Consider the following 26,450-nt stretch of genomic DNA (forward strand, 5'->3'; position numbering starts at 1 on the left):
CCGGGTTTTTGGATATTGCCCGAGACATGGCTCGGGTTTCGAGATAACTTCCCTCATCAGTAGAAAAAATGGTTAGGGGTGGAAGAGAAGGCAGCCAAACAACCGTCAAAGGCCTCGATGCCAGAACCGGCATGCAGGTGCGTCGTCCAGGAGCCCGTCGGCTCAAAGCTCAAGGGAGGCAATTTGTATAAGCAATCGCAATGGAGCGCACACCGCTAGCCCCTCCTCCGGATCGCCCCTCGGGAATCTGGTACATGGAGTTCTTGAGTGGTTCACCCCAGTGGGTGCAAGTAAGTACTTGTAGAACTGATGATCTCTAGACCCGATACATGTCCCGGGTTTTTGGATATCGCCCGAGACATGGCTCGGGTTTCGAGATAACTTCCCTCATCAGTAGAAAAAATGGTTAGGGGTGGAAGAGAAGGCAGCCAAACAACCGTCAAAGGCCTCGATGCCAGAACCGGCATGCAGGTGCGTCGTCCAGGAGCCCGTCGGCTCAAAGCTCAAGGGAGCCAATTTGTATAAGCAATCGCAATGGAGCGCACACACGATCCGGAGGAGGGGCTAGCGGTGTGCGCTCCATTGCGGTGGTTTCTACTAATTGGCTCCATTGAGCTTTGAGCCGACGGGCTCCTGGATGCTGCCCTGCGTGCCGGTTCGGGCATCGAGGCCATTGACGGTTGTTTGGCGGCCTTCTCCTCCACCCCTAACCATTTCTCTACTGATGAGGGAAGTTATCCCGAAACCCGAGCCATGTCTCGGGCGATACCCAAAAACCCGGGACATGTATCGGGTCTAGAGATTCATCAGTCCAACAAGTACCGACTTGCACCCACCTGGGTGATCCACTATTGAACTACAAGTACCAGAGTCCCGAGGGGCGATCCGGAGGAGGGGCTAGCGGTGTGCGCTCCATTGCGGTGGTTTCTACTAATTGGCTCCATTGAGCTTTGAGCCGACGGGCTCCTGGATGCTGCCCTGCGCGCCGGTTCGGGCATCGAGGTCATTGACGGTTGTTTGGCGGCCTTCTCCTCCACCCCTAACCATTTCTCTACTGATGAGGGAAGTTATCCCGAAACCCGAGCCATGTCTCGGGCGATACCCAAAAACCCGGGACATGTATCGGGTCTAGAGATTCATCAGTCCAACAAGTACCGACTTGCACCCACCTGGGTGATCCACTATTGAACTACAAGTACCAGAGTCCCGAGGGGCGATCCGGAGGAGGGGCTAGCGGTGTGCGCTCCATTGCGGTGGTTTCTACTAATTGGCTCCATTGAGCTTTGAGCCGACGGGCTCCTGGATGCTGCCCTGCGTGCCGGTTCGGGCATCGAGGCCATTGACGGTTGTTTGGCGGCCTTCTCCTCCACCCCTAACCATTTCTCTACTGAGGAGGGAAGTTATCCCGAAACCCGAGCCATGTCTCGGGCGATACCCAAAAACCCGGGACATGTATCGGGTCTAGAGATTCATCAGTCCAACAAGTACCGACTTGCACCCACCTGGGTGATCCACTATTGAACTACAAGTACCAGAGTCCCAAGGGGCGATCCGGAGGAGGGGCTAGCGGTGTGCGCTCCATTGCGGTGGTTTCTACTAATTGGCTCCATTGAGCTTTGAGCCGACGGGCTCCTGGATGCTGCCCTGCGTGCCGGTTCGGGCATCGAGGCCATTGACGGTTGTTTGGCGGCCTTCTCCTCCACCCCTAACCATTTCTCTACTGATGAGGGAAGTTATCCCGAAACCTGAGCCATGTCTCGGGCGATACCCAAAAACCCGGGACATGTATCGGGTCTAGAGATTCATCAGTCCAACAAGTACCAACTTGCACCCACCTGGGTGATCCACTATTGAACTACAAGTACCAGAGTACCGAGGGGCGATCCGGAGGAGGGGCTAGCGGTGTGCGCTCCATTGCGGTGGTTTCTACTAATTGGCTCCATTGAGCTTTGAGCCGACGGGCTCCTGGATGCTGCCCTGCGTGCCGGTTCGGGCATCGAGGCCATTGACGGTTGTTTGGCGGCCTTCTCCTCCACCCCTAACCATTTCTCTACTGATGAGGGAAGTTATCCCGAAACCCGAGCCATGTCTCGGGCGATACCCAAAAACCCGGGACATGTATCGGGTCTAGAGATTCATCAGTCCAACAAGTACCGACTTGCACCCACCTGGGTGATCCACTATTGAACTACAAGTACCAGAGTCCCGAGGGGCGATCCGGAGGAGGGGCTAGCGGTGTGCGCTCCATTGCGGTGGTTTCTACTAATTGGCTCCATTGAGCTTTGAGCCGACGGGCTCCTGGATGCTGCCCTGCGTGCCGGTTCGGGCATCGAGGCCATTGACGGTTGTTTGGCGGCCTTCTCCTCCACCCCTAACCATTTCTCTACTGATGAGGGAAGTTATCCCGAAACCCGAGCCATGTCTCGGGCGATACCCAAAAACCCGGGACATGTATCGGGTCTAGAGATTCATCAGTCCAACAAGTACCGACTTGCACCCACCTGGGTGATCCACTATTGAACTACAAGTACCAGAGTCCCGAGGGGCGATCCGGAGGAGGGGCTAGCGGTGTGCGCTCCATTGCGGTGGTTTCTACTAATTGGCTCCATTAAGCTTTGAGCCGACGGGCTCCTGGATGCTGCCCTGCGTGCCGGTTCGGGCATCGAGGCCATTAACGGTTGTTTGGCGGCCTTCTCCTCCACCCCTAACCATTTCTCTACTGATGAGGGAAGTTATCCCGAAACCCGAGCCATGTCTCGGGCGATACCCAAAAACCCGGGACATGTATCGGGTCTAGAGATTCATCAGTCCAACAAGTACCGACTTGCACCCACCTGGGTGATCCACTATTGAACTACAAGTACCAGAGTCCCGAGGGGCGACCCGGAGGAGGGGCTAGCGGTGTGCGCTCCATTGCGGTGGTTTCTACTAATTGGCTCCATTGAGCTTTGAGCAGACGGGCTCCTGGATGCTGCCCTGCGTGCCGGTTCGGGCATCGAGGCCATTGACGGTTGTTTGGCGGCCTTCTCCTCCACCCCTAACCATTTCTCTACTGATGAGGGAAGTTATCCCGAAACCCGAGCCATGTCTCGGGCGATACCCAAAAACCCGGGACATGTATCGGGTCTAGAGATTCATCAGTCTAACAAGTACCGACTTGCACCCACCTGGGTGATCCACTATTGAACTACAAGTACCAGAGTCCCGAGGGGCGATCCGGAGGAGGGGCTAGCGGAGTGCGCTCCATTGCGGTGGTTTCTAACATCCTAACTTATGGTTAGTTGGATTTTAAATTACGTTTTTGAAAATGCCACTTTTAGAAAGTTGGCTTTTTCCTACATTAGCCATTTTGTACCTACAGCCTGTCCCTGGGTCACATGAATAGGTGTAGTTGACAGTTTGACTTTGTGTATTCCTTCTAGACAGCCACACACAATGGGGACGTTAGGTGGGCCTGGATCAGCCATCACTGGCAGGATGGGAGGGAGGAGCTGGGCACAGTCCGACTTACACTTGAATAGGCTGCGTCCTGCCTCCACAAAAAGGCTGCTAAACATCAGTAGTTAGTCTGAAGATAGGGCATGGAGGGCAGGCCCCGGTGCACCTCAAAGGCATGCCTCTAGAAGCTTCTTCCCACTTCAAAGGCACAAATGGGTATAAATACTGGACCTCAGAAATCAAACTTTCAGCACACTTCTCGACCTGTGTACTCTGTCAGGAAGGACTGCTGTGCTTTTGAAAGGACTGCTATCCTGCTGGACGGTTACTCTGCTGGACTGCTACCCAGCAGGTTTTCTCCTTTGCTGCTCTGCGGTCCTCTTGCCTGAGAGAGGAGAACTGGAACTGCAACTTCTTCTTGAACCCAGTGCTACCAACGTGACTACAAGGGCTAGACTGCTGGCCTCTTGATCTAAGCCTCAGGGACATAAAAGGCTCCCCAACATCCTGCTTCAGCACTTGAATCCAGCCTAAGAGGATTCCTGACCCCCAAGTGGTGCCCCTGATGTTCTGGACCTTTGGTGCGGCTCAGAGAGCTGTATTTAAGTTTTCGAGCCCATTGTGATTGCGAATGGGCCCTTATACACCAAGACTTCACTGCTCGCACTGCGATTCAACACAAAGCTATGGCAGATACCTCTTTCGCTGCAGCATCGACAGCTTGTGGGGACCACCAATGAAAAGCACCAGCAACCCCTGTCCACGACACCTGGCTGTTCTTTGCGCTACACAGACAGCCTCACGCGATGCTCTCCCTGCTCTTTGCAGCCCCTCCACCGCAAACGGGACTCTTGCCACTGATTTGAGACGGTAAACTTTCAGAAGGAATAATTTGGTGACTGTTGCCAACCTGTGCTTCATTGCGGTTAACCTACACTCGTGACTTGACCTGGTCCAGTGTGACTCGATATCTATAGTTGGCGCTTTGTGCTTTTTGATGCTAAACTTGTAATTCCGGTTCTACTGACTGGATTTTTGTCGTTTTGGTCTTGTTCCATGTATTCAAAATTACTCCATTTGTCTAACTTGGTGTGGGATTCATTTGGCTTGGTATTTTTCACTTTATTACTGCTTGAAGTGTTGCACCAATATTTTGCACATGGACTCAAAGTTAAGCCTGATTGCACTGTGATAAGCTACCAGAGGGTTGGGCACAGGTTACTTTAGGGTTGGATTGTGCCTCACCCTGACAAAGACCGTGGTTGTTGCTTGACCAGGGCTCATAGCCCAGTCAATCAACAATCCAGTTTCTTACAGGAGGCAATACGTCAACTTGCAGTATTGCTACTTATCGGTAGCATCATTACACCTCTAAATACAGGAACACCAATAACGAGGCCCTAATAAGGAGCAATCATTTCTTTAGACGTGTATTGAATGTAGAACTAATATAAATGAATACTTAAGGGACCTGTCATGGACATTATTAAGCAATCGCCCTCTTTTGTTACTACTTATAATCCATATAATTCTGACATCTCAACTCCAGAAAGTACATTTGCCTTTAGCTTTTGCCTATTTTGCAGATGCTGGTTTTGTTCCTGTAACCAATCCTGCAGTATGAAAATACTGCCGTTTCTAGTACTCAACAATGGTCATTATCTACTGTTCAGGTCAAAGGTCCTGAAATATAAGTCTCTCTGATCCCACCTCAGAAATAACAGGGGCTGATGTAATTTCAACTACACCCATGTTTTGGGAAAAATGGCTGAGGTGGTAAAGTCTTACTTTGTTTTTAAACAACTGAAGCCTGCCCATTTATAGGCAAAACTAAGGCCAGAGGCTAACACGTTCCTTCTATCTGCTGATTACGAAATGCTAGTCTCAAAACAAACTTTACAACTGAAATTAGGCAGAGTCATTATATACGGAGCTTCAACTTAGCATTACCTTCAAACGCTGTAGGTTTGAGACGCATCCTCATTTTCGAGTGCTTGGTGAACCGCTCTCTTATATTTCCCCACCCCAACCACAGAATGATTGCTGAATGAAGAAATGTAACTGTGCCATTGGCAGAGATATGTATATATTTCCCTTTAGCGTTAGTTTCTGAAACCAAGAAACATAGGCATAGTGTCTATTGTGCTGTAATACTTCAGTGCTAGTACAGCACTTAAACCCAGAGACAGAGAATTGATTGCTGACCTTCTGTCTGAGCAATGAAGACGGCTTTCCATTCAGCAAGGAGCCAGAGGTGCTACAGTCAGTCCACAGAGTCAATATGCAGGGCTTCTGATTTTTTCGTCTGGCATTAGACGAAGACCTTTTGATTTTACTCAAATTATAGATAATTTACTTACAGAAGCTTTCAGTAAGCTCTCTTGATTTACTGGCCATTCACTTTTTTCTGCCACTCACTAAAGCATAAAGCACAAGGCAAGGGCAAGGGATCAGACAACTTTACTGTGAGTGACTGAATACTGCCCAATCACAAGGAGCACAATCTCATACAAAGCACTTCCCTTAAGTGTCAGAGTCCTATGGAAGTATGTGCTTTCTGAGAGCTAAACAATTTTGCTTTTAGCCAACATTTATTTGTTTAGACTGACGAAGGCCCAGCAACTTCCCCAATAATAACGTTTTGCAAAAATGACAAAACAATACGAGCACCGACAAAGTAAAAAGAATGTCAGCCAACGCCAATTCTTGCTTGTTGGGTCAGCTTGGGAAAATGAGTTTGTATCAAGTAGCATTTCAATGTCCGGCTTCCTAAAAAGCTGAACCATATCTGAATGTGTTGTACTGAGAATATGGTTATTACCGCACAGTGATAACCTCTGAAAAGGGAAAAAAGATAGATTAAGTGTCATTATTATGAGAGGAATAGAAAATATGAGGGCAGGCGAGTAAACCTCTCAGGAATCTGTAACAGGACTTATAATTAGCCCGTTCTTTCTCACAAGTACCATCCCCAGCTTTCTGAAACAGTCAACATCACTTTCCTGAAATTGCGATAACTGACACATGGTCACGTCCCTAAAATTCTTAATGCACCAGAACAAAGACTTTACCTCGGATTAAACTGTGAATTCCCAATCGGAAAGGTAGTTTTAGTTTGAGTGCCTAAAGGAAGTAATGTAATAAAAGAAAAGATCTTCTAATGTTGAACTAGAACCCTTCCAAAAACGTCTATACATCAGTTGAGGAGGAAGGGCACATAAACTATAAACGAGTGTTAGAGGAGCAGAATTTCTTCCGTTTGGGGCATGTGCTGTTTTAGATTACATTTTAATGTTTAGATTGTAAAGTAGTATTTCTCTAAATCCCGTCCCACCATGCATTAGCTAACAGGAAGTGGAAGAGGCAGTGCTGAAAAGTGTTTTATGGACTGTGGATCTAACCAATGCCTCGGACAGCTGTGGTCACTGAAAGTATGTAATGAAGACCATCTTTTACAATCCAAATGTTCTTTGCACTTTGACTCATTTTGGCATCGAGACTCCTTGATGCCCTTGTTGGAGCTCTTTGAGCCCCGAGATTCTATCATCGAGCTGAAGCTAGAACCGGGCATTGTTCTTTCCTTGAGGCCGTTCTAATTTGAAGTCAAGTTACCTTCTTTGGGTAAAGCTCTCAAAGTCGATCCTCTTTTAAGACTGTGGTCTTAATATTGTGTGTTGTGTTATTTTTTTTAGAATAATGGACCTCGGCATCAGAGTCATGTACTGAATGTGGATATGGGCACCCTTCCTAAGCAATGCCATAGATCATGCCAAGAAAATATATATGTTCACTGAAGTGGTGTCATCTAACTTCTTGGTACCATCCGGACATTAAGAGTTCTTGGTCCATGACAACTTAATACACCCACCGCCTATCTCTTTAGTGCAGAACTGCCTTTTTTCAATAAAATGCTTGCATGCTGAGCAACTGGTCTTGTTGTGGTCCCTTGGCAAGCAGAGGTTTCACGCCCAGTTCAGGATGGACTAAGGGAATTTGGAATAATAACTATGGCAGAACTCAAGGGCGTGTTTTCCATGAAGTATTCCTAAGTGATTTGTTCTTATACAACCTGCCCAGGACGATCTCAGAAGTTGCCCTTTCATTTCAAAAGACCTTCGGTGTCATTGAATGCTCTAAGTATTGCCGATTTTCTCAACTTACAGGGTCAAAGTTGCTAATGTGACGTTGTTCAAAGGATTACCTTGATGAACAGCCAAACACAATGGCGGAAGAATTAATTTAAGGTGGAGTCTGTGTCCTGGTGCATTGTGAATTTCATTTGTCATCTGTTACATGTTCAAACCAAAAGTATTACTTTAAGAAAAACAGTCTGTAATATTCCGAAACCCAACACTAGAAGTCTGGAGATTACACAGTACATGATTTACTACACAAGCAGCAAAAATACAAACACATACACTCAAGACTGAGCGACATGCACATTTTTTATGTTTAACAAGGATCCCTTCTCTAATGATCGATCTCCTTCACGGATTATATACTCTTCCCTGTACTGACTCAGTCAGCTTAGTTCCCATGTTTCACAAAGTGATAACGGAGAGTCTAATTAAATATTCCTGAAAAACTAAGGAGACTCACTGTAAGACCCCAATACTAGTGCTCTAAACTCCAACACTGCAAACAACCAAACCTGTGAAAGAACACTTCACAACAATGGCATACATAATAGTTGTCACAAAGCTGGATAAGGCCAATACTGGTGACAGTCTGTAAAGAAACCACATATCTGCTACAACGTTCACGACAATGGTGGTTATGCAACCAAATAATCAAAAGGGCCACCAGGCCAGTGAGGAGGAAACTGAACTTGGCCTTCCTCTATGTATGGATCACTTTCAAAATCTTCATCATGTACAAAGCTAACTATAACATCACATCTAAGGCAGAATGTCCCTTCATTTCCACAAAAACAATCTGTGGTCCAATTCCAACAAACTTCAAAGAAAATCTCTAAAAGATCACAGCAAGTAGAGCAACCTTTCCAACACCTCTCACAAACTCACAAACAATCTTCAGTTAAGATCAACTTCTGAGCACTCGGGGAACTTGACAAGCAGTTATCATCCACCAGTATCCGCACTCATGCATTTATCGAACCAGGGGCATGCAGAAGAAGGATGCACCATTTCAAAAGCATATGACGGCACCCATTGAGAGTTGAGAGAAATATAAATGCAAATAGTTTAACAAAATCTAATAAAACAAGAGGCAGATATGACAAACTTTACATTATATAAAGTGTAAAATAGTGTCCATGTGATCCTGAAACACTGTGACTAAAACAAAATAGATCTTTCAGGACACTAAAGAACTGTCATGGATCTCATATTTTAACGTTCATTACACTAAAAAGTTATCTTTTAAAACATACCCTTCCTGTGATTTTCCCTTCTGAGAAGTCTGTCCGGAATCTCTGTAGAAAAGCAAGGACCAGTTAATGTTAATAAAACACTTCTGGAACAAAAACGTAATTCAATCCAAAATAAATTTAGCTTAATAAGTTCTCAAAGTAGTGGATGAAAAATAGTTCAAAACTGTTCACTTACTGGACGGGTGTGTGGAACTGTTTGTCAGAAGTGCTGGGCTGGGACCTCCCCCGTACCCCTAAGCTAGGCCTACTTCATGTCCTCGAAGGAGTTGGGGGTAACATCTATAAGAGACACCTACTTCTGTTGGGACTTACGGTGGCGAAACGGGATGTGGCCAAGGTGTGGAAGGATCCCTGTGCTCCCAAAGTGATTGTGTGGAAAAAGGGCCTGGACTGCTGTATAGGTCTTGAGCGGCCGATATTTGAGGCCAGAGGCTGCCCCACAAAACATTATAAAATCTGGAAAAGATGGGCGGACTACAGAGGCCTGTGGCTGGAACCTCCGGCACCGACTAGAGATGTTGAAGGGGCGGAGGCGACGGGCACATGAGGGAGATGTTTAATATCTTACTGTCATGTATGTACACTAGCTGCAGAACGAGAGAGACGCCGTGCAGGGGATGGGTAAGGGAGGGGGTGGGTCAGGATAGTTGGGGTAAGGGACTGGGGGCTTCTTTTCTTATTATATACTACTGTAAACTGAATCGCTGATTATGCTGTACTGTATTTGCCACAGTTCCTCTGGGGTACGGAGAGCTGTATCTTCTATGCGATTTGTCAATAAAAAGAGTTGTTAAAAAAAAACTGTTCACTTACAAACAGTGGATTCTACATATAAATTCTACGCAAAACATTTCTTATGTTTTAGAAAACAGTTTTAATTCAAATTAGAATTTCTTAAGGAATATTAATGAAACTTCTAATACTTATTACAGAAGAAAAGTAACACATTAGAATTACACCCTTTTTCTCAAGGTTTAACTGATTGTATATTTAACTGTTTCTATTACTTCTTTTAAATCAATAATTGCATGTAAACAGTCACAATAAATATGAGAAAGCTAAATGATAAAGCGAAAAGGGGATCGCACGAGGGGAGTTGGACACTGATATAGCACTAACTCTAGATGAAACCATTTTCTTGAAAGTCTGTACTTTATTAAGGTTCCATAAAACATTCAGCACAGACACCAAGAGACTATACACCTCATCCACCAGGTTGAAAATGAACTTTGGTAAATGTTCCACAATCTTCCAGGCATCAAATACCAGAGGTGACAATTTGTGCGAATTTTCCATATTCTGGAAGCAGATGATTTGTTTTGCTACACTTCTTCTGTAATGGTCTAGAGTCTTTTGGTAGCTCAACAGACCATACACATATCCTTTCAGTGAGCAGATACATTCTGCCGTATATTTTCATATAGGAGCAAAGCAACATGTTTAAAAAATGGCTGGTGGAAAGCGGATTCAACTTTGATCACATTTCTAACTCCTGTAGCTGTCTCCTCCTACCGAAACCCAATCTCAGTTGTTTACACTGTCAGTGAACTAAATCACTCTATAGAACAGCTACGTATTGAAGACCCAATGAGAATCATCACACTTACCAACCCCACAACTAGGAAATCTAGCGGTTGATTAACACAGCAGTGAACTCCAGGCTGCGCATGAACAGTATAAGAGGTGTGGTACATTCATTTATGTTTCAGTTCCAAAACAATAACATTGGAAAGGCAAGCAGCTATCATAAACAATTCTACATTGCCTGGAAAAGCAAAGCATATTTGGGAAACATTCAAGAATGCCCTATCCCATTGTTTAAGCAACTCTTGGTTCACTACTGGATCAGGACTGGATGAATCACAACCACCTGAAACTCAATCCCGATAAAACGGAATTGGTGTTGACGGGTGGTTGCTCCAGTCCTTGGTCTTCACTCTTTTGGCCCCCTTCTTTAGGTCCCCCACCCATCCCTGTTTCCTCGGTTAAAACCCTTGGTTTTAAATTTAATGACCAACTTTCCCTTCACTCCCAAGTTAGTGCGGTTGTTTCCTCAGCTTTTCTTTCCCTTCGGACTATACGTAAAGTCTCCCGGTTTTTCACCCCATCCGCCCTTAAACTCATACTTCTGGCTATGGTGACGTCCCGCTTGGACTACGGCAATGCCCTTTATTGTGGCATGCCGGCGTACCTCGTGCGGCGTCTCCAGTTGGTCCAGAACCAGGCAGCCCGTCTTGTGTTTAACCTACCTAAGTCACACCACGTCACGCCCCTTCTCAAATCTCTACACTGGCTCCCTGTTCAGCAACGTGCCCTCTTCAAGCTAGGCTGCATAATTTTTAATGCCCGGTCTGGTTCTGCCCCAGCCTTTATTAGCTCTGCTATCCATGATTACACCCCGACCAGAGAATTGCGCTCGTCCACCCAACAGCTTCTCACCGTTCCCAGTTTCAAACGGAAAAAATGGGGAGGATCCAAGTTTTCAACAGTGGCTCCTGCTTTCTGGAACTCTCTCCCACTTTCTTTGAGATCTTGTCCCCAGTACTCCCTGTGAAGGGGCGGTTGTCGCGGGCTGAAATAGCAGGCAAGGAGGCCGTATATAGTGGGCTATGCTGGTTTATTAAAGTACACAAGAAAGTCAGAGAACAACAGGTGGTGTGACTCCCGGGGCGTCGGGTCTTGTCCTTCCGTGAGGAGGGTCTTCGTCCGGTCCTTCTTTCTTTGTCCCGGATCCCGTCTTGTTGGTCTTCGGGTCGGATCAGATGTCGGGGAGGTACCTCGGAGGGCAATAAGAGAAAGAAGGGACCGTTAGACCAGCACTGTGGGACAGCAGTCCACCCGACACCAACACCGGATACGTGTGGGAGCAAGAAACGAAGATAAGTGCGGAAAAGGGGAGGAAGGAGGGCGGAGGAGGAGGAAGGGAGTAGGAAGGGTGTCCGAAGGGTGAGTGAGGGGAGAGGGCGAATGCAGTGAGCGTGCTGTACAAAATATACAGTGAGAGGTTCTTTACCGTGCTCCGTGCCTAAATAGGAGAGACTTTACACTATGTACACTGAGCACCTAGGGTGTTCAGAAAGGGGTACTAGGTACTCACGCGGTCCGCCGTAGCCCTCCGATGGACTACGGCCGCTCTTCAGCCACCTCCTCAGGGACTCCACCAATCTTCCGACCATACGTCTTCTTCCGCTCTCTCTGCTCCGTCGTCCTCTCCGTCTGCCTTAGAATCCTGCCACGATACTCCGACGGGGTCCTGGGCGCTGGGGTTGCTTTTCACTGTTGTAGGGGCGGGACTTCCGGGGTCGCATTCAAGTGCTTCCTGTTGGCGGCGTTCGGGGATTGGTTCCTGCATGGAAGAGAGGGGCGGGATACTTCGAGTCACTGTTGCCGCTCTGTCATGGTGGTGTGTTACGGGGTTTCGGCGGCGCGGACTGCTGTGGGGGTCCCTGGATACCGGTGAGTCGTGAGGGGCGGGTAGTCCTGGCGGGGTTGGACGCGGGACAGGATCACACTCCCTTTTTCGTAAAGCTCTTAAAACTCTTCTTTTCTCCCAGGCATTTCCCTCTTAAATCCGCTCCTGGCTTCTAGTTCTTTTCGTTCATTTGGGTTTGTAGTACTACAAAAAGCGCCATGAAACAGCTCGGTGTACGCGCATTCTAGAAATATTTTTAAACTCAAACTATGTCACAGCATCTTTTAAAGTCAGACTACGAAGTTACCCTGAGCGTACTTAAGATTGCTAGGCGTTCTCTGTATATTTTCAGCTAACTATACAATAAGGGTAAGGAGCACACTACGTGGCATACCATCACACAGTTCACCCAGATGCATTGTACACATTTTTGATTGGCTTCCTGTTGAGTTATTGGGCTGGCAAACTCAATGGTATTCACCTGCACTCTGGGAATGAAATAGAAACCATAGAAGACTAAGCAGCATTTCCAGAACCCTTAAACAGGAGTGCTAGCCTCTACTGAAGAAGGTAAAATATCCTGAACCACATGTGTAGGGATATACAGCATGGTAACTACTGCAAAACCTTTAGCCTAAAGTAAGAGATCACACACAGCACATTCACCACAGTCCATCTGGGCAAATTGTGTGCTGCTTGCCAGAAGTGTGCTAACACTCCCTTTTTTTTTTTTACTATTTAGCCCACTTTCTAAGGCGAATAGCATATTTATGTTTGCTGGGGAGTTCGCCGGAGATGGAGTATGGCAAGACATGGGTACAATATGATTCTGGGTGAGAAACTCAGCAAAAAGCTCATACAATTCTACCAGGAGAATCCAAGCTTAACCCATCAATAGGTAAAAATACAGAATGCCTATAAAGGCCAAATTATATTTAAGAAATATTAAATGCCAAGGTGCTTGGGGGATAAACATTTGCAACTGAAACTGGGATTCTTGTGAAAGCTGCATTTCTCACGAAGACTATCCGTAAAATTTCACAAGTGTTGTGGAACGTACACTGATCTTTGGCAAACAAGGTGATTTTTAGTTGTCTTCGTTTTCTCCTTGTCTACCTACCAATGGCTCAATTACAAAGGTAAAGATGAGAGAGCAGATGCCAAAAGGGGCTGATTTTGCTTACTTTTTTGCAGGTGGGAAGTTTAATTGTGCCAAAATAAACCTAAAGTATCCTTTCAAATGTTAGTCTTATTCATTACTCAGGCCAGAAACTTAAAGTCTATTATTTTAGAATCTATGTCTTCACCCCCAAAGAGGTGTACCAATTGGGCCAGAAGTAAGTGTTGAAATCTAGTGCTTCATTGTTTGGTTTGGCAATTGAGTGAATTTTGCAATTATTTTAGCTAATTTTCTTTTCCTTGGAACATTTCTATACTTTTAGTAGGGGTGAAAAGAAATATTAACAATCCCTTTGGGGCATGGAAAAGAGGACGTTTTGATTTAGTTTTTGAGTGTACACAAGACCCAATCTAGAGTTGGTCCTTGAGAACACACAAACATACAAAGCAAACAATAATAACAGAATGGAAACAAGAAGATGGAGCTTAATAGTGATTTATTTACTACATATCGGAAAAAAATAGATTATTTTCCCATCAACTTGTGCACAAACCTTTGCTTTGAGCTATTAATATCTTAGACTGAGCCCGATTATTTTGCCCTACTTCCCAGAAAAAACTGTTGCAAGCTTGTGGTGCAACCAACCTATCGTTGTCTAAAGACTTGACTATCGATTGCTACCTCAATTTACCATGGTCTCCATAACTATCTAATGGCCAGATTACTAAATGTTTCAAAATACTGCTGCAAAGACGCCAATCAAAACCCCCTGCCAAGCTTGTAACTCGACTGGCTTCCATTCCTTTAACAGGCTCCACATATTGAGTCCCTTGCTGTCACTAGAGGGATTCCATATTTAACTACTACTTTTTTTCTTGAGATTCCTTTAGTTCGCCACACCTGTCAGGGCAGGAACATGTGTTATCTTCAACCTAAACTTTGGAATGTCCTCCTTATTCACTAGGAGCTCAATTCAGTTTCATGTCCTTAGAGGAAAAGGCTTTAAACTTTTACCCAGCTAACTTCTTTGCCATATGTCTTGCATATCAATTTTTCCTCTCTGGGACAGGGCACCTCTTGGATAACAAAAACTTATTATGCTGCAAATGGCCATAGATACATGTAAGCACATTCCATATTACACAGCAAAAATATAAATCGTTCTTCCATCTTGAGGATGTCCAGAGGTATGTATCCACATACACTTTACATATCGGCGAGTAAAAATATAAAAACGTCTCTCTACTTTGAACGTAACACATGATGTACAAAAGGTACACTCCTCAACAGACACTCTTGTCCTGGACCGTTTAGGTCACACACATGGCTCGCACCGTTTCCGATCAGACGTCGGTCCAGCTTCTTCTCTGGCCTCCTTGTTCTCCGCGTCGGGCCTTCACCTGGCGTCTCTCTCCCAATGCCCTTAGGGACTCCGTGTTCTGTGATGAAATCCAAACCGCAATCACTAACTATTTTGATCTTAACGTGGGTTCCCTCGATTCTGCTTCCACCCTATGGGAGGGTTTCAAGGCTTTCATCCAGGGAGAATGTATTTCCAAACAGGTGGGCGTTCTCCGCTCTATTTGCTCCACCCTGGCTAAACTGGAGGAGGAGATCCGGGACTTGGATGCCGCCCAGGAGGCGTGCACCAACCCCGAGACGTTGGCGCTACTGCGTCAATAACACTCAGACTTTACGGATGAGGCCGCTTTGGAGATGGGGATCGCCCGGGGCGCACCCTTGCCAACCTTCTGCACCCTCCGCGCACAGCTTCCTATATCACAGCCCTCAGTGATGGCAGTCCGGACCGGACCACCTCACTGGAAGCAATTAAGTCCAGTTTCCTCGCCTTTTACTTCCAGCTCTACTCTGCCGGCCCCCCTCTGCCCCCAGAGGAGTTTGATCAGCATTTCAAGTCCATTGCCCTTGTCTGGCACCATCATCGTAAATTCCTTAACGAGCCTTTCTCTAGGGAGGAAATTTTGGCAGCCATCAGCAGTCTACCTAGCGACAAGGCACCGGGCCTCGATGGCCTACCTGCCTCGGTTTATAAATCGTACGCCACCATCTTGGAACCGCACCTGACGGCTATGTACAATGAGTCTTGACACGGGCATCTTCCCGCCGTCCCTTCGTGAGGCTTTAATAACCCTGCTCATTAAACCTGACAAGCCCGCCGACCGCTGAGATTCCTACCGCTCCCTTTCCCTTATACATATCGATAATAAAATCTTTGCCAAATTGATTGCTTCTCGTCTCCTTTTACTAATGCCCACCATTGCCCTCCCCGATCAATGTGGGTTTATTCCTGGTAGGGCTACCTCCCACAATCTTCGCACTATCATTTCCGTCTTACATCAAATTTATCCTAATCTTACGGCCGTGGCTGCACTGCTTGACGCCACAAAGGCGTTTCATACGCTGGAGTGGCCCTACCTTTTTTATGTCCTGCCGCGTATGGGATTCAGTGCCCACTGTTTGTTTAATATTAAACTCCTTTATACCATCCCCACCGCCCGTCTTCGCATTAATGGTCAGGTGTCTGACCCCATCAACATTACTCGTGGAACCCGTCAGGGGTGCCCGTTATCGCCCATGCTTTTTGCCATCGCGATGGAGCCCCTGGCCGCTAGGTTACGACAGCACCATACTCACAGAGGCATTGGCTTCTCGTCCTGCTCCCTCCTAGTTTCCATGTATGCGGACGAGATCACTCTCTATGTCAGTCATCCCCAGGAAAATCTCAGTCCCTTGGTGCGGGAGGTTATTCGATTTGGCTGGCTCTCAGGCATCCAGGTAAACTGGAGTAAGTCCGTTCTTTTACCCTTGACGGATGCTACCCTCCCCTTCGCACCAGATTTCCCGTTTGAGTGGGTATCCGGTCCTACGCGCTACTTGGGCATTTGGCCGAGTAGAGACTTGGATGAACTTTGGATGTCGAACTTTGGGCGCGCGGTGGACTGGCTCGAATCTAAGATCCCTTTGTGGAGCCACCTGCCGTTGTCACTGGCCGGCCGCATCGCTATAGCCAAGATGGTAGTCCTCCCTAAATTCCTTTTCCTCTTCTCAAACATACCTATCCCCCTAACTTCTCATTTCTTTCTCAGGCTGCGTTCTCTGGTCGTCTCGCTGGTGTGGGCGGGGCGGCAACCTAGGGTAGCCTATGATATCGTGACCTTGCCCATGTCTGTTGGCGGTTTGGGTGCGCCTGACTTTCAGGCCCGGACTGGCCGTTGCGGGCACCGGGCAATCCCCCGGTAGGCCGCAAGGGTGGGGGCCGTTTTTGGTCCCAAGGGGGCCGTTTTTGTTACAGGGACGTTTTTGCAGCATAGCTGCAAAATCGGCCCTGTAACAAATTCGGCGGAAAAGCGGCCCTGGTAAAGAGCTCGTGGCATCCCCCCCTCCCCCAGGGGGAGGAGGGGGGGCCGGCCGAGCACTTTGCCAGGGCCGGTTTTGGTTCCCAGTCCGGCCCTGCTGACTTTCAGCTCTACGCTCCATGCGCTCAGGCCTGCTTCTTGCATTTTTGGCTACACCCCACCCCCTATCAGCCCCACCTTAAGGTGGAGTCTGACGTTGCTTCACCCTAGCCACTGACTACTGCGCTGTTCACTCCTGCGGTGCGCCCCCGGACAAAGGTCGATACGGTCTAGATGCTGCGCTGGGCATGGTCCTCCTTGCACCGGCTTTCTGTTCTTTCTCTTCTCTCTACCAATGCTATGCCAATTATGGACCACCTGGACTTCACGTCCCTTCAGTCTTCTAGCATGTCTCGTCATGCGGTGCGGCAGGGCCTGAGGACTTTAGCGGATCTCTATCCGGAGAATTCCATCTACTCGCTTCCAGAGGCTCCATCGTTGCAGGACACGCTCGTATACCATCAGTTGCGAGCTAATTGCCAGAAACTGCACCCTACACCTTCCCACAATCCCTCCTACTTTCCCGGCCCTGGATTTGTATGTACTTCCACGTCACCACACAAGTTGGTCACCAAACTATACGCTTTTGCCCTGTTGTCATCCCCCATCTCTTCGACTCGGGCGTGTGAGGCGTGGGGTGGCCACCTTGGTACTGATATCTCGGAGGCCGACTCGCTTTATTGCTGTATGTTAGAAGGGGCGATCCCAGGGGGGAGACCAGAATGTGCACCGGACCACGCTGTGACCCACCTCTCCTAGGAACACTGCCGAGCACTGGCGGGAGACCCCTCAGGGAGAGGATCTCGAATCTAGGATCGCACGCGCTGAGCTAGCACCACTTGACAAAGAGACACCACACGTAGGGTTCAAGAGAACGTATTCTTTATCTCTTCAAGCAAAATGGGATCTTTATGATCCGCAGGGTCGTATGTACAAGAGAGCAAGGGCTCAGAACGTATGGGTAGGGATCAGGGTAGCGGGACAGTCTCAAGGTTCAAAGTCACTGTGGGGGCGTATCCGGCGCACAGCTCTCAATCCTCGAGCTGGGGGATACGGGTAGATCGGGGGTCCAGCCGGACCAGGATAGTCTCTGAGCCGCGATCGAATCAGCAGGGCTCGAGCAAGGATGTAGTAGTTCTTACGGTCTTAGGGAGCCGCATTCAGATCAGCAGGGCTCAGGAGTTCTCAAGGTTGCAGGGGAGCCGCGACAGCGTCAGCAGGGCTCAGGTGGTTTCGGGCAGAAGTCCTTCTCTGCCAGGTAGGAGCCGCAACGAGGTCAGCAGGGCTCAGGTGGTTCTCTAGGTTGCAAGGGAGCCGCGACAGCGTCAGCAGGGCTCAGGTGGTTTCGGGCAGAAGTCCTTCTCTGCCAGGTAGGAGCCGCGACGAGGTCAGCAGGGCTCAGGTAGTTCTCTAGGTTGCAAGGGAGCCGCGACAGCGTCAGCAGGGCTCAGATGGTTTCGGGCAGAAGTCCTTCTCTGCCAGGTAGGAGCCTCGACGAAGTCAGCAGGGCTCAGGTGGTTCTCGAGTACAAGTCCTTCTCTGCTCGGTAGGAGCCGCGACGAGGTCAGCAGGGCTCACGTGGTCCAGGATACAACTGACTTGATCGTCCCAGAGCAACCCTTGATATAGGACTGCTCCCCTTTGATGTCCGGTGTCCTCGCAGGCGGAGGTCTTAGCACCTGGGAGCCGGTTGTTGTGGGTTCCACCTTGGCGGCTTCTTTCATCCTTTCAAGTTGGGTCTGGAGGGATCCCAGACACTCAGCAGGCCTGGAGCCAGCCCTAAGGGAGGCCGGATGGGTGATCGAAACTCATCTCTTGAGGGGAGGTGGGAGGTGTGTTCGAGCTACTCCTCCCTCTCTCGCTCACGGGGAGCGTTCTACCCTCCAGCCAGGTATGGCGCGCCGAGGTCGGACTGAGGCCGGGGCGGCCATCTTAGGTGCAGGGACATGGGCATCGGCCTCGGGTACCAGGGAAATGGAGGGAGAGGACGGGGGAAGCCCAGTGTCGGGGATGTAGGTCATGGAGGGAATGGTCGGGTGAATCAGGGTCATGGGGAGTTGCACGGGTCAGGAGGGGTCACTACGGGTCAGGGAGGCCCACGCCACGAGGCCGGGTCCAACACGCGTCCCCCCAGCTGAAGGCCAAGGAGAACTACCCATCTTCTTGGGGGTTCTCATCGCTGAGGCGGAAGAACCTGGAGAGGCCGTCAGCGTTGGCGTGGTCGGTACCAGGGCGGTGCTCTACTGTGAAGTCCATCCCCTGGAGGGAGATCGACCATCGCAGCAGTTTGGGGTTCTCTCCTCTCATCTGCATGAGCCACCGTAAGGGTCGATTGTCTGTCTGTACTCGGAAGTGGGTTCCGAACAGGTAAGGTCGGAGTTTCTTGAGGGCCCAGACTACTGCGAACGCTTCTCGTTCGATGGTGCTCCATCTCTGTTCTCGGGGCAGTAACCTTCTGCTAAGGAAGGTTACGGGCTGATCTATGCCTTTCTCATTGAGCTGGGACAGTACGGCCCCGATGCCATGCTCGGAGGTGTCGGTATGGACCACAAACTCCTTTGAATAGTCCGGGGCTTGGAGCACGGGGGCAGTACACATGGCGGTCTTTAAGGCGTTGAACGCCTCTTGACAGGAGGGGGTCCACTGCACACGCTTGGGCAGCTTCTTGGGACGTCAATTCTGTGACGGGACCCACTATGCTGCCATAACTCTTTATGAACCTCCGGTAGTAGCCGGTGAGGCCCAGTAAGGCTCGGACCTCGGTTTGTGTGGTGGGGGGCTCCCAGGCCAGGATGGAATCGATCTTCGGCTGGAGAGGGGCGACCTGCCCGCTCCCAACCTGATGGCCTAGGTAGGTCACTGACCCCTGCCCAATCTGGCACTTGCTAGCTTTCACTGTCAAGCCGGCCTGGCGCAGGGCTAGCAACACCCTCCGGAGGTGCCGGAGGTGCTCGTCCCATTGCGAACTGAACACCGCAATATCATCCAGATATGCGGCACTGAACTCTTCCAGCCCGGCCAGGACTCGGTTCACCAGTCTCTGCAAGGTGGCCGGGGCATTTTTCATCCCGAACGGCATCACTCGAAAGCGATAGTGCCCGTCCGGGGTGGAGAAGGCGGACCCCTCCTTGGCTCCCTCTGTGAGCGCAATTTGCCAGTAGCCGCAGGTCAGGTTGAAGGTACTCAGGTAGCGAGCAGACCCCAGGCGGTCGATGAGCTCGTCTGCGCGGGGAATGGGGTGGGCGTCTGCTCGGGTGACTGCGTTGAGCCCCCGGTAGTCCACCGAAGTTCGGGGACAGACCCAGGGGCCGCGGCTTTTGGGACCAGTACCACTGGGCTGGCCCAGGGACTGTCGGAGGGCTCGACCACTCCTAGAGTGAGCATTTTTGAGACTTCGGCCTGGATGCAGGTCCGGACTCGGTCAGGCACTCGGTAGGCTCGGTGTCGTACCGGCGGGCTGTCTCCGGTGTCCACGTCGTGGAAACACCAGTTGGTGACCTTGGGGACCAGAGAGAACAAATCAGGGAACTGCCCCAAGAGCTGGCGGCAGTCTTCACGTTGCTGAGGAGTGAGGGATGGAGAGAGGCTCACTCCGTCTACGGAGCCATCCTTCTCTTTGGCACACAGAAGGTCAGGAAAAGGCTCCGTTTCCTCTTCCGCTCCGTCGTCGGTGGCCAAGAGCAAGCTCAACTCCGTCCGCACGAAGTGAGGCTTGTGGCGGTTCACGTGGAGAACCCGAAGGGGGTTCCGAGGGGACTGGAAATCCACCAAGTAGGTCACTTGGCTCTTCCTCTCCACGACCTTGAAGGGCCCGGTCCATTTGTCTTGGAGGGCGCAGGGTTTCACCGGGGACATCACCCAGACTTGCTGGCCCGGTTGAAACTCGACCAGAGTGGCATTCTGGTCATATCAGCGCTTCATCTCCTCCTGACTTGCCTCGAGGTTGGCTTCGGCCAGCGCTCGGAATTTCCGAGTTTGATTTCGGAGGGCTAGGATGTATCGGAACACATCTGGAGGTGGTTCTCGGGGGGGCGTCTCCCACCCCTCTTTGACCAGGCTGAGGGGCCCCCGGACGGGATGCCCGTACAGCAGCTCAAATGGGCTGAACCCCAGGGACTTCTGGTGGACTTCCCGGTAGGCGAACAAGAGGCAGGGGAGGAGGACGTCCCACTTACGCCAGAGGGGCTCTTCTAGGCCCATGATCATCCCCTTCAGTGTCCGGTTAAACCGTTCAACTAGGCCATTTCCTTGGGGATGATACGGGGTGGTGAACTTGTAGGACACTCCACATTGTTGCCACAGGGACATCATGTATTTGGAGATAAAGTTAGTTCCGTGGTCACTCACGATCTCGCGGGAAAAACCTACTCGGGAAAAGATCCCCATCAACGCTCGGCCCACCACGGGGGCCGTTACGGTGCGGAGGGGAATGGCCTCGGGGTATCGGGTGGCGTGATCCACCAGGACTAGGATGAACCTGTGACCTTGGGATGTTCTGGGGTCTAGGGGCCCCACAATGTCGATCCCGACCCGCTCGAAGGGGGTATTGATGACGGGGAAGGGTTGGAGGGGAGCCTTGCGCGTTCCTCCACTTTTCCCACTAGCCTGGCACGTGGGACAGGACTTGCAGTGGGCCTCTACATTTGCTCGCATCTTGGGCCAATAGAAGTGCGTAACTAGGCGGTGATAGGTCTTGTCCTGGCCCAAGTGTCCCGCCAGGGGCGCATCGTGGGCCAGGCCCAGGAGGAAGTCTCGGAAGCGTAGGGGTACCACCAGCACCCGGGCTGACCCTAGCTCGGCAGACTTCTGCTCACTGTACAGGAGGTCATTCTCCCAATATACTAGATGGGTTCCAGATTGGTCGCCCGCAGCTTGGGCCGCGGCCGGTTGCCGGGGTCCGACCAGGGATGGGCAAGTGGCTTGCTCCCGGCAGAACTCCTCTCGGGAGGGGCCCCCCTCGTGGCGCCACTGCGCCAAATCGGGCAGATCACCTAGCTCAGGGATCTGTGCGGGATCGGGATGCCGGAGTTCGTCGTCGGTGACGGTTTCCTCTCCTGGGGGGAGATCACTAGGCTGGGCTCGGTCGTCCCTGCCTTCATTCACAGGAAGGTGGCTAGAAGGCTCGGCGTCGACCGCCCCGAGGGGGGAGAGTCAGGCCGACATGGATCGGGTGGTGGCGCACACCCATTCGGGTAGGCCCATCATGCCCAGGTGGGTCTTGCGCTCAACCTGTCTCCACGGGGAACTTTCCAGGTTGTTACCCAGGAGACAGTCTACAGGTTGGGAGGCTCGGACAGCGACTCGTAACTTGCCTATCACTCCCCCCCCATTCGAACGGTACTAGGGCCATCTTACACAATCAATCAATCAATCAGAGCATTTGTATAGCGCACTACTCACCCGGAGGGTCTCAAGGCGCTGGGGGGGGGGGGTCCGCTACTGCTCGAATAGCCAGGTCTTGAGCTGCTTCCTGAAGGCGAGGTGGTCCTGGGTCAGGCGGAGGTGGGTCGGAAGGGAGTTCCAAGTCTTGGCGGCCAGGTAGGAGAAGGACCTTCCTCCTGTGGTGGCTCTTCGGATGCGGGGGACGGCGGCGAGGGCGTGGCTGGTCGATCGAAGCTGGCGCGTGGGAGCGTAGAAGTTGAGGCGGCTGTTGAGGTATCCTGGTCCTTGGTTGTGTAGGGCTTTGTGTGCGTGGGTGAGGAGCCGGAAGGTGATTCTCTTGTTGACCGGGAGCCAGTGCAGGTCTCTCAGGTGTCCGGAGATGTGGCTTCGGCGGGGGATGTCCAGGATGAGTCGTGCTGAGGTGTTCTGGATCTCCATGTTGGACACAAGCTCTCCATGTTGTCAGCGGACAGTACTGGGCACAGGACGTTCGGAATGATCTGGTCCTCCCTGACTAGATGACTGAGGACACTTGTGATACTCGCCCCGGTGTCGCGAAGGGCCTCCACTCGGTGGCCATTCACCGTCACCAGTTGCCGGTATTTCTTGGTGTTATCGGGTAGGGGGGCTCCGGGGATCATCTCTCGGTCTCCTAAGGCGACTAGGGCCATGGCAGCAGGTTCCCACTATTCGGTGTCCTCCATCTCCTCCCCTAGGGCTACGTTGGCTATCTGTCGGGCTGGGGGAGCTGTCGTGGAGGGTCGCAGGGTCATGGGACACTGGGGGTCACTGGCGTAATGCCCTGGCTGCTGACAACGGAAACCGGTGATTGTGACCCGGTGCCCACGGTTACCTAGGGGAGCAGGATTAGCTGGTGGGGGTGCTGGAAAGGTCTGGGGTTGGTTTCTGGGGGGGCTACGCTGGGGACCTGACTGGGACTCTCTCTGTCTTCCTTGGTTCCCCCCTCCCCTCTGGCGGGGAGGTCCCGGACTGTTTCGGGGGTAATCTCCTACGGGGCCCCGGGGGATGCGGGTGTTCACCCAGCGATCGGCCGCAACGGCCAGCTTCCTCGGATCTGCGAGCTTGCTGTCCACCAGATGCTGGCGTAGTTCCACAAAACAGTTCGATGACAAGTGTTCCCATGCAATGAGATCTGTAAGTTCTTCAAAGTGGTAACTTCGCTGTCCTTGATCCACCCTTCTAGGGCTCGAATGTAAAAGTTCACGAACTCCACCCACGTGGTGCCAGGGATCTTTTTGCAGTCTCGGAACCGCTTGCGATACATCTCGGGGGTGAGCCCGTATCTCGTGAGGAGGGCTTCTTTCATGTGGCTGTAGGAGGTCTGCACGGAGGATGGCAGGTCGAGCAGGGTGTCTCTCCCCTCGCTCAGGAATTGGCCCCACAACCCAGCTCTCCAATCCTTCTGTGGAACTCGGTGGGAGGTCATGGCGACTTCATATGCCTTGAACCATTGCTGGATATAGTCGTTCTTGTAGTACTCTTTTACCACATCCTTGGGGATGTGGACTTTTGGCTCTACCAGGGGAACGGCTTCTCGGTTCCCCGGGGTTCGGTTTTCTTCGCTCCGGGCCTTTAGTTCGATCTCCTTCAGGCCGCGCTCGTGCTCCAGCTGGAGTCTCTTGCCTTCATGTTCCCGTTGGAGTTTCTTCTCTACCAACTCTCCTTGTACTCGTAGCTGCTCTACCGCTAGGTTCTTTTCTGCCAATTTTAGTTCACCCTCAATTTTGAGTTTGGCCAATTCAAGTTCATGATTGCGGTTTCTTTCTCTGTCCGCGAGCTCTTCTGGGGAGAGGCCCCCATCTGGTGTGCTGCTCCGTACCGGAGCACTGCTGCCCACTCTTGGGTTGAGGTCGGGTTCAGTCGGCTGCTCTGCTTCTCCTCCTGATGGGGGAGGGTTTTCCTCGGACTCTACCCAAGCTTGTAGGGCCTTCTGCATGTCTTACTTTGTATTCAGGCCTGTGGTAGCGATTCCTCATGCTTTGCAAAACTCTTTCAACTCTTTATGCGTGTACTCTTCTAGCCGTTCCGCACGGAACGTGGTACTCGCGTCGGCTTCAGTGGAACTCTTGGTGTTTTTTTCTGTCATCTTTGTTCGATACTGCGTCAGCCGCTCACTGTACGATCTCTAGATTATGGGCTCGGATCCCGTCGCTTGCCACCAATGTTAGAAGGGGCGATCCCAGGGGGGAGGCCAGAATGTGCACCTGACCACCCTGTGACCCACCTCTCCTAGGAACACTGCCGAGCACTGGCGGGAGACCCCTCAGGCAGAGGATCTCGAATCTAGGATCGCGCGCGCTGAGCTAGCACCACTCGACAAAGAGACACCACACAGTAGGGTACAAGAGAACGTATTCTTTATCTCTTCAAGCAAAATGGGATCTTTATGATCCGCAGGGTCGTATGTACAACAGAGCAAGGGCTCGGAACGTATCGGTAGGGATCAGGGTAGCGAGACAGTCTCAAGGTTCAAAGTCACTGTGGGGGCGTATCCGGCGCACAGCTCTCAATCCTCGAGCCGGGGATACGGGTAGATCGGGGGTCCAGCCGGACTAGGATAGTCTCTGAGCCGCGATTGAATCAGCAGGGCTCGAGCAAGGATGTAGTAGTACTTACGGTCTTAGGGAGCCGCAATCAGATCAGCAGGGCTCAGGAGTTCTTACGGTTGCAGGGGAGCCGCGACAGCGTCAGCAGGGCTCAGGTGGTTTCGGGCAGAAGTCCTTCTCTGCCAGGTAGGAGCCGCGACGAAGTCAGCAGGGCTCCAGTGGTTCTCGAGTAGAAGTCCTTCTCTGCTTGGTAGGAGCCGCGACGAGGTCTGCAGGGCTCACGTGGTCCAGGATACAACTGACTTGATCGTCCCAGAGCAACCCTTGATATAGGACTGCTCCCCTTTGATGTCCGGAGTCCTCGCAGGCGGAGGTCTTAGCACCTGGGAGCCGGTTGTTGTGGGTTCCGCCTTGGCGGCTTCTTTCATCCTTTCAAGTTGGGTCTGGAGGGATCCCAGACACTCAGCAGGCCTGGAGCCAGCCCTCAGGGAGGCCGGATGGGTGATCGAAACTCATCTCTTGAGGGGAGGTGGGAGGTGTGATCGAGCTACTCCTTCCTCTCTCGCTCCCTCTCTCGCTCACGGGGAGAGCTCTACCCCCCACCCCCAGCCGGGTATGGCGCGCCGAAGGCCGAGGTCGGGCTGGGGCCGGGGCAGCCATCTTAGGTGCAGAGACGTGGGCATCGGCCTCGGGTACCAGGGAAATGGAGGGAGAGGACGGGGGAAGCCCAGTGTCGGGGATGTGGGTCATGGAGGGAATGGTCGGGTGAATCAGGGTCGTGGGGAGTTGCACGGGTCAGGAGGGGTCACTACGGGTCAGGGAGGCCCACGCCACGAGACCGGGTCCAACACTGTAGTCAAACTAAAAAGCTCTCATTATCGGCTCCGCTTGATTCATTTCATGTTCTTGCACAGGTTTTACCGCACTCCCGTGCATCTCCACCGGCTCGTGCTTATCCCCGAGGACTCTTGTATTCGTTGTGCCGCCCCCGCTGCGAACTTTGCTAATTTGGCATGGCTCTGTCTTAAGGATCAAGAGTTCTGGCAGGCGGTTTGCTCCACTATCTCTGACATCACCGGCGCGGCAGTGTGCCCTGATCCTCTCCTTTGTCTCCTCTGCTTTGTTAAATTTTGCCCTGATGCCTCTCGCCGTCTGATTGCGATGCTCTTGGTGCTAGCCAGACGTAGAGTGGCCATGTGTTGGGGTCGGCGGCCCGCTCCTAAGGTTGCGAGTTGGCTGGAGGATGCCTCTCGCTGTCAGACGCTTTAATCTGAGTTTTGGGATTTGATGCCCGCCTGGTCCCGCCCTGTCGACATTTGGGCCCCCTTGGTTGCCTATCTCCTCTACCGCTCTCACTCCTGCGACGCTGCCTCTCCCGCGTTCCCCTCCGGCCCTGTGCCGCCGAAGTTGGTCAGTGACTATCCCCCTTACCTTATTCACCAGGAGCCTTTGCTGTTTCATGAGCCTCTCCGTTGTTGTCTTTTCATGTGTATCCCTCGGGGGGATGGGGTATTAATTCTGGGTTCATAGTGCTGAGATTGCTTTACTCCCTCCCTGTTGTCTGATTGGCCCCTGTCGCCCATCCCTTCTTTCCTGCTCCTTCCCCGGCAGAGTTGCTTCTCCCACGCTCCCGCGCCGGCCCTTGGTCCGCGGCGGCCGCCGGTGCTGGCCCGAGCCGGACCCCTAACTGTATTTCCTATTGATGCCCCTGCGACCTTCTGTC

General features: G+C 51.3%; 1 protein-coding gene across 2 annotated transcripts in view; it reads right to left on the bottom strand.

Moving 5' to 3' along the window:
* The window catches only part of DNAJC13 (DnaJ heat shock protein family (Hsp40) member C13), a 1,517,524-nt gene that overhangs the window by 1,194,826 nt on the left and 296,248 nt on the right, over window positions 1–26,450 (bottom strand). For both annotated transcript variants that reach the window (XM_078663869.1, XM_078663868.1), the window contains exon 5: window positions 8,831–8,872. In XM_078663869.1, coding sequence (XP_078519995.1) covers window positions 8,831–8,872 — 42 coding nt within the window. The remainder of the gene's footprint in view (window positions 1–8,830; window positions 8,873–26,450) is intronic.

The sequence above is a fragment of the Lissotriton helveticus genome, chromosome 10 (genome assembly GCF_964261635.1).
Source record: "Lissotriton helveticus chromosome 10, aLisHel1.1, whole genome shotgun sequence".
NCBI lineage: Eukaryota > Metazoa > Chordata > Amphibia > Caudata > Salamandridae > Lissotriton > Lissotriton helveticus.